This window comes from Panicum virgatum, chromosome 4K (genome assembly GCF_016808335.1).
Source record: "Panicum virgatum strain AP13 chromosome 4K, P.virgatum_v5, whole genome shotgun sequence".
NCBI lineage: Eukaryota > Viridiplantae > Streptophyta > Magnoliopsida > Poales > Poaceae > Panicum > Panicum virgatum.
This window is the reverse complement of record NC_053139.1, coordinates 41,410,379-41,425,112: the sequence shown is the minus strand read 5'-3', so window position 1 is coordinate 41,425,112 and position 14,734 is coordinate 41,410,379. Positions and strand designations below refer to the sequence as shown.

At 48.3% G+C, this 14,734-nt stretch overlaps 1 protein-coding gene and 1 pseudogene across 1 annotated transcript; both read left to right on the top strand.

Annotated features, from left to right (window-relative positions):
• Positions 1-260: 260 nt before the first annotated feature.
• LOC120704104 lies at positions 261-5,220 on the top strand (annotated as a pseudogene).
• A 4,138-nt stretch (positions 5,221-9,358) lies between these two features.
• On the top strand, positions 9,359-14,686 carry LOC120704102. Its single transcript, XM_039988356.1, has 5 exons — positions 9,359-10,575; positions 11,812-11,869; positions 11,970-12,053; positions 12,132-12,273; positions 14,055-14,686. Exons 1-5 carry the CDS (start codon positions 9,999-10,001, stop codon positions 14,448-14,450), a joined length of 1,257 nt encoding a protein of 418 aa, XP_039844290.1. The 5' UTR covers positions 9,359-9,998; the 3' UTR covers positions 14,451-14,686.
• Positions 14,687-14,734: the final 48 nt, after the last annotated feature.

Here is a 14,734-nt window from a genome sequence, read left to right as displayed (position 1 = left end):
CCGCTTCTGATTCACTTACGATTGCATGCTCTTGTCACTGCAGCCAATTTGCCATGCCGAATGCAACTGCATGATGTAATGATAACCGCAAAACTGCGAAAATAGATTTGAATTTGAATTTGAAAGAGAGAAAAGATGGATTTGAATATTCAAAATCAAATGATTCGAAAAAATGCGTGCGGAGGCTGAACTGCAGAAGCAGGTGATCATCACTTGGACAGTTTGACCCTCCAAGCCTTTTTCTCACTACTTGGGTTCCACAGCTTCAGCTCGCCGTTTCGCTCTTCAGACTTCAGAGATCAGACTAGCACCGTAGCACGAGCCATGCCTTCCTCCCCGCACCGCCGGCGCCTCCTCCTACTCCCCTTGCTCGTCGCTGCCGCCGCGCTGCGGGGGCCGCTGCCGGCGGGCGCCGCCACCTGCAAGGCGTGGCTGGTGCAGTCCATCCCCACCGACATGCCGCACCTCCGCCGCGTCCCCGGGGTCCTCTCCACCGGTATACCGCACTCTCTCTCTCTCTCTCTCTCTCTCTCTCTCTCTCTCTCTCTCTCTCTCTCTCTCTCTCTCTCTCTATCCCCCGCTTGGCGCCTGCGCGCGCGTGTTGGTTACTTCAATACTTCGTGCTCAGCAGGCGTTGATGGATCATGGATGTGGGCTGCTGCTGTCGATTGGGGATTAGGCGCTCGGACGGCGTATGCTGGAATAGTGGAATGTGTAGAAAAAAAAATCGCTTTTGATGTCATCTTTCTGGCTAGCTCCCCTACCGGATAGTTCAGATGCTCCAATTTGATAGGATATGTGATGTGGAATGGTGAAAAACGTCTGATGATTGTATTCTGTGTGGCGCTCAATCTGGTTACCAATTATTCGGCTGATGGAGTGATAGGGACACAAATGTGGTGTGTCTCGTTTACCAGTTAGGGAATGTGAACTTGTGGGAGGATGGGATTTCTAGTTTTGTACGAAAACATTTTTTCTGTAGTCTGTGGTTCCGGTGAAGGATAGAAGATTTCTGTAACTTCGGTTTAGGTCATGCTCATGCTGCAGGGAAATTTGAAATGCACACACATTAAATGGTCGGAGATTTATTTTGTTGTTCATTGGCGGTGTTGGTATATGAGTTTACTTTTTAACTAATGATATGCGAGTTTGTGAAATTAGTAAATTACAAATACTTTTTGCACAGGGATGCAATTTGGTTATGCACATTCTGCAGTGGCTGCATTTGCATAGGTTTGTTGATTTCTGTTTGTTCTTCGGATCTACAGGATATGTACTGCAGTGGCTCTCGGGTAATGCAACCAAGAGCCTGGACATCCTTGCACAGTACTGGCAGTTCTTAGCGCAGCCAAACAATCCAAAATCGGGGGTGTCGTGGTGTGGCAAACCACAGCCGGGTGGCGGAATGCACCCGCCTAAGCCCAGAAGGTGAGTACTCGGGGGTTAGCTAGTATTAGTTCGATCTCCCTCAAGAACACGATGGACACAGCAGGTTTAGAGTGGTTCGGGCCGCCGGAGCGTAATACCCTACGTCCACTGTGTGTTGTATTGCTTTGTCTCGAGAGAGTCTGCGAGAGCTTGGTGTTGAGTCCAGCGTGCGTCTGTGTGTGCTCTGGAGAGCTTTTTCGTGTACAGCGAGCGCCTCCCTTTTATATCTCAAGGGAAGCGCGTACATGGCCATTGGGTCCCCGACAGGTGGGCCCAAACGATGTTGTATAAAATAACGTACTGTTCATACATTATAGCATTGCAGGCGGAGAAGATCTCATTCCTGGATTTCTCTTGCCTGCTCCTGGAATCCCCCGTTCAGCATGCCCAGGCGCTGTCTTGTCGAAACGGCGCCAGGCATAGCTTGCGGCGTCGCCTGCTGTGTAGCTGAACGGCCGTGTAGCTTGCGGCGTAGACGGCATGATGGAAAAATGCCGTGCCGTCGTATCCAATTAATGTGGCAGACGGGCTCTGCGCGGCTGCTGCGCAGGCTGCACTGTGTACCTCGGTAAAACGCGGTCTTCAGTGAGGCCTGACAAAGGCTGTCCCGCGTGCCGCGGCGGCAGAGCACGCCTCAACCACCCGCGCCTACGGAACACGTGGAGTTTCCGAACCCCATCCCGGCGGTATGCTGGCTCTACGCGTGTGGGGGGTCCGGTCAGATGCAGGGAGGTCCCGGACCCCTATGGGGGGGGTCCGGGCCCTCGGCCGTTGGCTCGGAGCTTCCCCTCCTCAGGGACACGTGGCGTCACCGGACCCGTCCCAGAGCTGGGAGCGGGTCCGGGGCCGTTGGCCCGGTGAAGTAGGAGCCTAACCCGTGGGGCCCGGCAGCTCCGCTCGTTATGGCGTAGTCGTGGATGACTTATGCGGATCCTGCCTTGCTGCAGTAGAAGTGGGTATCCCTGCTACAGGGTATCGACAGAGGGATTATGGGTACTCCGATAGTGACATGAAGAGATTTGGGGCTGATGAGGGGCATCGGGTTTACAAGGCATTGGAGAATGCTGCAGATCGTAAGATCAAAATCAGGCAAGAATTGAGTCTGATACTTGAATTTTCAGTTTTTATCATGATAGTGATTACTTAATTATAAGAAGTGGATGTTGCCTAAAAATATGGAATGCCTACAGAATCTGGCGTCACAATGGAGCTTCATATAAGTTATCAAGCAAATGACTAAACATTTATGAATAATAAAATAGTGTGCGCATGGCGAAATTTAATTTTTCTATTAACGACTGCAGCACCATTTCAGGATTGTGCGACACTCAGGATTTGCTCCTGATTTTGACAAAGAGAGCGCCGATCTGGCTGCAGGAAGACCAAATGTTCAGAATGTAACCTTTCTTTTTGAGAAGTGGTGGGGATCTGGCGTTTTGCATGCAAAAGTCTGGATATCGGATAAAAAAGACGTGTATATAGGGTCAGCAAACAACGATTGGAAATCTCTTACCCAGGTATATTAGACAAAAAGGAAGTTGTATTACATATTTTATTTGCAGTCTAGTGTGGAGAAACAAAGCGGTTAATCTGTTGGCACTACTTTTACTTACATTGCAGGTCAAGGAGCTTGGGATTTATTTTTCTGATTGTCCACAAATAACAAAAGCTGTGGAAGTATATTTTCAAAATCTTTGGTCGCTTTCAGCCCTCAACTCAACTACTTATACCAAAGTAGCTTGGGATAAGCAGTGGCAAGTTTCTAGAAAGGTTCCATGCTGGTCACATTTCCTACAGCCAAAAGAAAGATGCAGGTGTATATCTTTCTCTGTAGTTTGCACTTATTTAGGACTTTGTGCACAAATTCTTAGAAAAATTGACTGGTATGTAAATAGGAATATATAATATCAAAAATCTATCAGTTAATCTATCTTTTCTGATTTTATCAGAATTTTGATACCTTCTGACAATGCTCTGTACATATCCTTTATACCCTGTCCTTCCTCTTTAGAAGGATTCAGTAGCTGCTATTTATTTACTTGAATCCTATCTTTAGCATCAAGCGCCCTAAAAACTCTCAGGCGTAGCATTTTTCTATATGCCTGAATAATACATTTCTTTTTCATTCTCTGATCAGGTCACCAATACCACCTTCTGTTGACATCTCATATACAGATGGATATCCGGCACTTGCCAATCCTGAAATGATTGATGTGCCACTTGAAACCCCTGGGTACCAGAAATCCACTCAGGAGCACTACTTGAGCTACCTTTCCTTTGCTCCACCTGAGGTAATAACATATATGCTCCACTTTTTGAAGAAAAATAGTCTCTGATCGATAAATTCTTTGGTCAATGGGTGCTTTGGTTACCTATGTCTCAGTATAAATCATACCTGGCATGCATGGTGATATATAAATGAGTCCATGAGAAAATAAAAGTTTTTTTTTTTATTTTTCCTGCATCCTCTAGTTTGCCTAAGGGAAAAAAAGGCTATTTCGATTTGTTTGATTCATGGTATCTCATGGTAAACCTTTCTTTCAGTACATATTTACTATGTGTATAAATAGTTCATTTTTCACTATCTTGACCTATTTCTCACCCTGTATTCTGCAAAAGTATAAGTAATACAGACAATTAAACAAAAGAATAGCTGACCTATCCAAGGACTACTCTGCATTTCAGGAAGTTAACTTCATCTTTCTTGTTTCACAGGTGACATTTGGCAAATTCCAAGCAGATGAACAGGGTTGGGTTGACACCATTAAATCTGTTAAGGTTGGGGGAATTGTAAGAATGAATACTATGGATTGGCTTGGACAGTCACAGTATGGTACTCAAACAGTCTACTGGCCATCGTTGTCATCAGCAATCTCAGAGGTATTTACACTTCGGATCCAGCATGGTTCTAGAAAAATCTAAACCCACTTTTTTTCAAAAAAGATTTTTCTTCGTTTTATCTCTAATGAGCAGCAAGGCAGTGATCTAACCAAGGTATAGTATAACTGATTCTTGACAGGTAGTGTTCTCAAAGAATGCAACTGTGAGGCTTCTCGTTGCCTACTGGACACACTCATCCCAAACACAGAAAACTACTTGAAGAGCCTTCTATACTCCAATATCCTCTGTGCATCTTCAAAGTATAATCACTGTGGTGGCAAGGTCGAGATCAAATACTACATGGTTCCTGGGTACAATGAGACCGGACCTGCAATGTCGCCGGGTGGCGCTGCTACAGGGAACCGTTACCCTGACTTCACCCGGGTGAACCATGGCAAGTATGCTGTCAGCGACGTGCGGGCGAACATCGGCACCAGCAACCTCATCTGGGATTACTTCTACACCACAGCGGGAGTGAGCTTTGGAACATACAGCCCATCCATTGTCTCGCAGCTGCAGGATATCTTTGATGCAGATTGGTACTCTCCTTATACAGTACCGGTTGAACCACTGGAAGTGTCAGCGTAGGATCAGCTCAGTTCCAGTTCAGCATTGTCTTCTTCTTCTTTTCTTCCTCACACATAGCCAATAAAGAAAATCAGAGTCCCGGGATGGACTATGGACTGTGGAGTAGCAAAGAATCATCCAAGAGGGATTCACACACGACACCACCAAGATTTTTGCGCTTGTTTCGTGTAGTCTGCAAAGTTGTTTTTCGCGGAGAATAAGCTGTCTCAGTGATAACTGTACCTCCAAATGTACAAATGTAATTACTTTACAGTTCCACTGAAATTTTTGGGTCCGAGTGACTTTGGAAAATACAACCATTTGTGAGGACCAGTTTGGTCACAATTGTCTCCGGTTGCCTTCGCTATAATTTTCCTTCTTGTCAGTTAACACTGCCTCTCTCTGGATGCATACACTTGCCATGCTGAAAAAAGGTCTGAAACCACATGACAAGAGTTTGCTCAGGGACGTTTCGTCATTTATCCCCGAACCAGTGGTTAGTGTAACCAATGGCAACATCCAACGGACCCTAACCAAATCCACTGACGACAGAAGTCGGCAACCAGCGATCTGATCACGCCCCCAAATAAGGGAGCTGTGACGAACCGACGACGACGAAGCTAGCCGACCTCTCGTTCCTGGAGGGAAAAAGGGTGTGTGTCGCCGCCATCGCCGTCGTTCTCCCGGAGACGGCGGGAGCGGCTGGTTGGCCGGCCGGAGCACTCGCGAGTCGCGATCTCAGGTGACGCGACGCGACGCTTACAGATGAGGCCAATGCAAAGCCGCATTATCGCCTGCTCCTGGGCTGATTAATGCCCCTAACCACCTCCAACGGCCAGGTCCCTCGCGGCGAGGATCGTGAAGACTGAAGAGCCACTTGTGCAGGCGGCCGCTAGCTTTGCGCGTCCACCGATCGAGCTCGCCGCTGCCATGGCAGTACTGGCTGGCCGCGAGCTGCAAGTTGCAACCTGCAACCTGCTCACAGTCACATGACCAGATAACCTTCATGTAGCTGTCGCCATTGCTGACGATGCAAGCAACGCGTGCTGAAACAAGAAAAACACTGGGGAGCCGCGCGGCACGACGACGCGACGGCGGGTTGAAGAAGACGAGACTCGCAGGCTGCAGCCGCAAGGTGTGCTGCACGCAGTGGACTCTCTCTTGCGTGGCGTGGCCGTGAGATCAACCAACCCGGTTGTGTACGTGCGCCGGCTGTTATGTCGCGCACTGTGACTCTGCTCGCTGCCGCAGTCACTGGGATGCTCGCTGCCGGCGCCGTCCATGCTTCCGTGCGCGTGTCCTGGCCCTTGTTTGGTTTGGCCGGTCTCGGTGGAGGTTTTATGGAGAGTTTTATAACATTAAATATCATTAATTTTGTTGACGTGGCAAAGAGAGAAAATGATGGAGTTTCATGTGATGTGAGGAGAGTTTTATTACCATGAAATTCATCTGGCATGGTTACCTAATTCCAAATCTAGGTATCTGTGTCCATGAAACTCCCACTGAGCCCGTGTTTAGTTACAAAATTCAAAATTCCAAAAAAAAAATCCGGCACCTGCATAGAGACTTAAATCTAGACGAAATAAAAAACGCATTGCGACTGCTGTCTGTAAATGGCGAGACGAATCTAATGAACCTAATTAGACTGTAATCATACGCTAAATTGCTACAGTAATGCTACAGTAAACAACCTCTAATGATGGATTAATTAGGCTCATTAGATTCGTCTCGCGATTTACAGACGAGTTCTGTAATTATTTTTTTGATTAGTTTATGTTTAGTACTTCAAATGTAGAAAGATGTCTTTTTAAAAAATTTACGGAGCGCAACTAAACACCCCCGAGACTGGTCTTGCCTTTTTGACCACTAATTAGAGGTATTAAATGAAGTCTAATTACAAAACAACCTCCACAATTATGGTACTGTAGCATGTGATGTAACTAGTAAGGTCTTTGACTGTATGATTAGAGAATGAGCAGGGGTGGTTACTGTAGCATCACTGTAGCCAATCATGGTGGAACTTGGCTTATTAGATTCGTCTCGAAAAATTACACACATCCGTTAAAAAATTTCGCAAATAAACTTCATTTAGTACTCCATGCATATATTCGTCTTTTTTTTAAAAAAATCAGAGTGCTAACCAAACATGGTCCTGTGTGATTGTTTGGGCCGGGCCGGACTGCCACAGTTACTTCTCCTTTACAGTAGCACTGTCCAAACTTCCTGACGAAAGCTAGCAGAAAAAACAAAACAAGTCGTATTCATCATATATAGTCAGGTCTGCGTTTTTAAATACGTGCCGTGAGTCCAAAGAGGGTTTACGGGTGTTAGGTATCTTCTTAATAATGACGAAACATTAGATAGGGATTCTACCCAAAAAAAATCAACAAAATGATTCCGTAGGCGCTGAATGTTTTGCCTTCGACTCTGGGGTGGGTTACCGTACAGTCCCGTCCGTGCTCGTGCCCCACCGTGGCCGTCCAGAGAGGTAGACGCCGTGCGGGCGCGGGACGGCGGAAGGCTCGAGAAGAAACGGGGGCCCCGTCCGCGGGTCACGGGGAACGAACGGAACGGCCCGGCGGTTTGCTGCCTCGCTGGCTGGCTTTACCCAACGGCTCCCTGCCGCCGTACACCCGCGCCGGGGCCCGTACGCCTCTCGAGCCGGTCCGAGCCGGGGCCGACCGCGTCCACCTCACACCCGCGGGGCAGCGGGCACGACGCGCGCGCGTGCGGGGCCCCGGGTCCGCCGGGTTTTGTCCTGTCGCCCTGGACCACCCGCCCGCCGGTAATAACCGCCGGCGAGCACCGCAGCCTGCGCGGGGGGGCCTGGTGGGTGGATGAATGGAATCATCGTAAATGGAAGAAGTTACTTTGTGAAAGAGGGGCTAACGTTGTAGGTAATACGTGGGTGGGTGGATGCGTGTGGAGGTGCGAGTATCTCAGTATGATACGTCTCACAGATTACTCGGACAGTCTCGTATACGTTGAGTTCGTTCAGTGTGGATGTCTAATCTCTTGCATGATAAGCTAGTGTTCTTGGCTACTTTTTTAAAAAACTTTATGAAAGAGAGAGAAAGAATAGATTTAGACTGAATAAAGAAATGGTATAGGACATCTGTCATTCTTGTGAGAGAAGCAACGAGTAAAAATATAAGCAGTAAAATGATTTCTTATTTTATATATCCTCATTGAATTAATTTGTACTGGAGAGAGAAAATATCGATTCACCATTGCTGGTGCTTTAACAATGACATTTGCAGTATATTGTTTTCTTGGATAATACAGCTACTAGAAAATGACCATTGCAGGTTATTTTCTAGCACATCTCCAAATCTAAAACGAGTCATTAAGGTAAAGGGGAAAAAAAATGAGAGACACCACCACCAAAAGTTAAAATGCGAACGCGCGTGTAGCGTAATAGCGGTTAGGTTGCCGCTGTGCTACTAACCGGTTGGGGGTTTGAGCCCCGGACATGGCACCTTGCAGCATTATATAATTGCATGATGGATGTGCCCAGTTGTGGCTGGATTATTTTTGGATGCTGCGTAACAAAAAAATCTCTCTTACTAACATGGTTAGGGTTCTAAAAATTTTGTCGACCAAGAAGGTTGAGCTTCTTCATAATACAATACTGTGGGAGCGTTCTTTTCCTCACCAGTTGAGTTTTTTTTTATCAAAACTTAAAACACTCGGTGCTCTATGGTACCGTGAAATGTCCACTAATGTGTATTCATTTGAATTTTCATTTATTGATCGTATTGCAACCGACGAAACTTTACCTAGATAAAGAAGAGCCACTGAAACATTTGGTTGGATGCTCTTCCCAAATGGTCATCATTTATTTGGAGAAACTAAAAAAAAGTTATATTGAACGATGTATGGACACATGGAAAAACCACCTTCCTAGTGTATACCAGTACCACAAAAGAAATCAAATAATGCTATGACTTAGATGTAGCTCGATATATGTTGGAAGAGATAAGCACCAATATTGTAATTATTGTTTCTTTATATTTCGCAGTGGATGTCGTATGAAACATGATGTTAATGTTGCAGTGTGAATTTTCTATTATCGAATGGGATATTAGAATCATCTATATACACTTGTATGCACTTTTTTAACATTACAAATGTTTATTTTTGATATTACAACTATTATTTATTAATATTGTGATGAACGGTCCGATAAAAAAATTACAATCGGATGTCCGGCTGTTAAGAGTGCGGGGAGAAATCAGACCAGCCGGCCGTTATACAGCATTTTCGACGACAAATGTGCAAAACAGAACAGGTGGGCCATCCCGGAAAAGTGCACCGGCAGACCGCAAGAAGCTCCCTGGCCCACCAGCAGCGGTCCAGGGGGCACAGACGCAGATACGACCAACTCTTCCCCTCCCCGCAAGCACAAAATTAAAAAATTTCGCAATCCACCCCCTCCCGGTCCCGGAAATAAAAACAGGTGTCAAAGAGTAAACAGCAGAGGCAGAGCCCCAGCTAGCGAGCTAGTGCAGGTGCAGGGTCCCCCTCCCTGGCTCCCTCCTCACTACCAACCGCTTGCTCTCTCCTTGGGTTCCACTCCTTCGGAGCTTGTTGCTGCAGCTGTGAGTCCCGTGCGCCTCTCCATCTCCCCGCCCCTCCGCCGCTGCCGCCTGGGGCTTCCCGATTCCCCACTGCGCCTTGCCTGCCCCGGATTTCACTGTCCGCCGCCGGCCGGGCGGCTTTCCTCTGAGCGCCGGCCGCGGCGGCGGCCGGGCATCTGGCTTTGCTGGGGTTCTTGAGCTCGTCCGCGCAACGCCTTAACTAACCCTGGCTGGGGTTTGGGTTCTTGTCCCGGAGCTCTCGTTTGTTTGAATTCTTGAAGGTTGAGGGAGTGAAAAAGGGCCCGGATTTCGAGGAGTTCTTGGTTCCGTGCTTGTCTCGGGGAAGGGGAATCTTGCGTTCGTGGAGGTTTTGTTTTGTTTTTTTTGCGAGGGTTCGTGGAGGGTTTTTATATCTATGAGGAGGGGTGATTTTCTTTGGTTGATTTTTTTTATTCTGCGCGGTTCTTGAGGAGCTCGGGCGGAGTTGAGAACCCGGTAAAGTTTGAATTTTTGGGCGGTAAAAGCTCCGGGGCCTGGGCGGAAATGGCTTCCATGGCCGGGGCGCCGAGGGTCCGGTCCCTCAACATCGCGGCGCCGGAGGTGGAGGCGAGGCCGGTGCTGGTGCCGGGGGGCAACAAGGCCAGGTCGGGCCCGGCGAACGCCCGGAAACCGTCGCCGAAGCCGCTGCGGAAGGCGGAGCCGGCGGCGGCGGGGACGCCGGAGAAGCCGGCGGCCACCGCGGTCAAGGAGGAGGAGGGCGCCAAGAGGAATGCCGTCGGTGGGGGCGGAGCTGGCGCGCCCAAGGGTGCGTCCCCTGTGCCTTCGCCGCGGCGCACGCCGCCGGGGCCGCCGCCGAGGAGGAACGACGCGCCGCCGCTGCAGCCGAGCTTACCGCTCAGCGCGCCTTGCTCCTCGGACGCCTCCGCGGAGTCGGTCCGCGCCCGGGCTTTCGCTGGGAAGGTGGAGAAGGGCCGGTCTTGGACGAAGGCTGTGCCCAAGCAAGGGAAGGCTGTGGGTAAGGTGGCGGAGAACAAGTCGGCCGCTGTGGATTTTGTTGCTCCGGTGACGCCAGAGGCTGGGGAAGGGAAGAGGAGGTGCGCTTGGGCGACTCCAACCACCGGTGAGCTTCATCCGTTCTTTAAATTGTTCTTTGTTAAAATACGAGTTCGTTATAAGAATTGTTATCCCTGTTTCTTGATGTTTTAGTAACTGAATATGGGTTGGGTGCGTAATTTATGCTTACTTGGATTATTGGCTGATCAAGCCATTCATGTGTTAGTGTTAGAGCATCTCCAAGAGTCTTTCTAAATTTCATCCTCTAAATTATCATTTGAAGAGCTTTATGCATAAAATTCGTTTTCTACATGCTTGCACTCTCCAACAGCTTTTCTATATCTTGTGTGCACTCTAGAAAGCTATTTTCATTATCTATCTTTGGCTAGCAAGAAATGTGGAATGGAGGATGTCTACATTTGGATAGCCACTTAGAGAAGTTGTTGGAGAGTATTTTTTTATTCAAATCTCTATTTATAACAATGAAGAAACATATAGAGACTTAGAGAGTCTCTTGTAGATGCTCTTACAATTCATAATAACTTACACATTGTATATCCTTAGCCAGGCAGGCACTTTTTGTCATACTTGTTCATATGCTGTAGTTAATCCTGGTCAAGAATATATTCCTCTGTAGCCTTTTCCTCAAGAGCAGCTAGTATATTGCTGGTGTTGGTAACCATGATGATAACTCGTCCATCGTAGTCATAGCTTGTTAAACTCTAGCTGTTCCAGTTTGTCATGGGGTTGGAACCAACTGAGATGGTAATTCTGCCTACATGGGATAAAGTTAGCATTCCTTCTTTAAGATCACCTATATAAAGTGCAAAGAGCATATTCTCCTTTTTTTTAATTTCCCTTTCATTCTTATTTCCTACATATGATGGATTGGTTAAACCCTCGCCATTTCACGTTAACATCTGTAATTGACTATAGTAATTTTAACTCACCAACTTAACAGCCGCCTCATAGATCAATCTGTGCTATTCTGTACCATGTGTCCTTTGATTTTGATCCTGCTACAGAAACCCACTTTAACTGCTCTGAAACTAAATTTGGCAAAAGGAATGGTTATTTTGCCAACTAGAAACAAACAGACAAGCAGTGTTAAGCTGTCAATAGCTCCATCTATACAGTCAAGAAAACCAAACAACCAAAGTGTAAGGTACAGTGCCTGCTTTATTTGACACCATCACATGCTATGGTTGTCCTGTGCCTTTTCTAGGAATGACTGGTGAAGTGTTTCTCAAGTTACGCATTATTTTTACGGCAAAGCTGATTTTTCATGTTTTCTACTGATCAGATCCTTGCTATGTCACTTTTCATGATGAGGAATGGGGGGTTCCCGTACACAATGACAGGTATGTGAACAGAAAATTTCTATATCCATCTTTGCTATTTATCTTCTGTTAAAAGGAAAATTGAACTGTTAGAGGATATTTGATCGTGACCATTTTACAGGAGATTGTTTGAGCTACTTGTACTATCTTGTGCATTGGCTGAGCTTACATGGCCTGAAATTCTCAAGAGGAGACAACTTTTTAGGTATTGGTTTTGTAATGTTGAAAAGAAAAAAAGTATTCTGCTTGGTTTCTTTCATAACATTCATGCTGAATCATCCAGGGACATTTTCATGGATTTTGACCCTGCTGCTGTCTCTAAAATAAATGAGAAGAAGCTTGTGGCACCTGGCAGTGTTGCTCATTCTCTTTTGTCAGAGCAAAAGCTCCGAGCTGTCCTTGAGATTGCTCGCCAGATAATAAAGGTTTGTAGTGCCTGTTTGTTCACAGCACAAATTTGGTTCCTCTGTTGGAATGTGTAGGAAAGTAGGATGCGTATAATGCGGTTAATATATTGTAATGAGCCCCTTGGGCGGTATATATAGGAGTACAAGGCTTGGAAGGCAAGGCACCCCCCTAGAGATAAGGAAGGCTATCACGGGATTACATCAATCCTAAACTAACATATCTGGAGTTGCCTAATATACTCTAATACCCCTCCGCAGTCGTAACGGTAGCAACACGAACGGTCAGACTGGAGAACAATGGAGACGTATCCCCCCTGCAGTCGGAACGCCGGTGCGAAAGCTTTGACTAGAGACTCATGCAGATGATAGCCTTTTAGTGCCGTAGTAGCCGAGGTCGAGGTGGACGTGGTCGAAGCCGTGGAGGGGGCGCGGGTCGAAGCGTCGTCGAGGTGCTCGAGTACGCAAACTCAGCAGCTTCTTGCCGAAGACAGCAACAGGACGATGCGGCGGATGACGATGGTAGACGGCGCGGTTTGCGACTTAGGTCACGCTCAGGATAGGGGTGGCGACGGCGCAGGTTGCAGCAAGTGTCGCGCTCAGATCAGGGGTGGCGACGACATCTTCCTTCAGGAACATCGGCGGCGGTGTCCGCGCAAGAACGGCTGGAGGCGCGGAGGCGGATCGAGCGCCTGAAAAGGCGGCGACACCGGTAGGGTGGCTTGATCACGAACGTCGTCGCTGCAGCCTAGAGGGCGCAGCAACAACCTCGTTCTTCGAGAGGGTCGACGATGGATCGAAGACGAACGGCAGGGCGACGCAAACCGATTTTAGATCGGAAAAAGGGAAAATCAGCAGCAGCATCAAGACGAACCTGTGGGTACAATCTCGGGTGCACCAAGTAATGCCCCCCTAAACCTTATCCTCATCCGCCTGTTGGCCAGAGGACAAAGGAAGGGGCAAAAACAGAGGGGGCGAGACCCGAGCGGCCTCTGCTCCAGCTGCGGGGTGGACCGGCGGCCCCCAGGCCGCCCTCACAGACGCATCCTCGCGCACAAGGTGGCGGCGGAAGCGGCGCGGCGTTGAGGACGAAGGGGACGCAGGCTTGACTGCGCGGAGGAGAGAGCCGGCGATGGAAGGCGGGAGGGGCGAAGCCCCTGGGCGCTGCGGCCCGGTGGCGTCCCCGCGGTGGTCCTCCGCAGCCACGCACTCGCGCTCATGGCAGCGGTGCGGCGGCGCTGGTAGGAGTCGGGGCGCCTGGCCTGATGCGCGGGAGGGGCGGGCGGATCCGGATGCGGAGCCGAGAGGGAGGACGACGCGGAGGCATGCAGGCCCAGTGGCGCCCCCATGGCGATGTGAGCGGCGCCGCCATGGGGCGGCCAGGGAAGAGGTAGGTCCTTCTGCTGTGCTTGACGACGACGGCGGCGCGGATCAGAGGGATCCGTGGCGCATCCTATGAGGGCGCTGCCCCCGGCGGAGATCAATCTCGATCTCCTCGGGGGGGGGGGGGGGGGCGGGTGCAGCGGAAGCGGCGGCGCGGCTAGGGTTAGGATCTCGTAACCTAGACGTCTGATGCCATGTAGGAAAGTAGGTTGCGTATAATGCGGTCGATATATTGCAATGAGCCCCTTGGGTGGTATATATAGGAGTATAAGGCTTGGAGGGCAAGGCACCTCCCCTAGAGATAAGGAAGACTATCACGGGATTACATCAATCCTAAACTACCATATCTGGAGTTGCCTAATATACTCTTAACAAAATGTCTTTTGCCTGAAACTAAAACTTTGTGCAAATTGATGCAGATTGTTGATGAATTTGGATCCTTTGATCAATACTGCTGGGGTTTTCTAAACCACAAGCCTATAGTAAGCAAGTTTCGCTATCAAAGGCAAGTTCCTGTGAAGAGTCCCAAGGCGGATATAATCAGCAAAGACATGATGCGAAGGGGATTCCGTAGTGTGGGCCCAACGGTCATATATTCCTTCATGCAGGCTGCAGGGCTAACAAATGATCACCTGGTCAGTTGCTTCCGGTTTGAAGAATGCAATGCCACTCCAACTCTTTGCACAATTGGCATCGACAGGGTAAACATGAAGGCAGATCTGAAAAAAGATGAGATGGCAACGAAGATTCGTTGTGAGGAGATTGCCACTAATGCAGAGATGCCAAGGACGATCGATGCACTTATCGTTTCATAGCACAATGTAGAAATTGGAATAGCAGCGTGGCTACTGAACTTGTGTTATCTTTATGTAGACAGTGCTAGTTATCCCTGAATTCAGTAGGAATCAAAATGCTTGTGTAAAAATCATTTCTGTTGGTAATGCTACTCTATTGTACATCTAATGGTTAGCAAAGCAAGGATGGTGACCTTTTTATTACTGATCCAGAAACTGAGAAATTGTCACCGTGAATCATTCAGCAGTTTTATCCAGGTCATTGCTGTTTATCAGAAATTGTCTGGTGGCTTAGAGGGATTTCT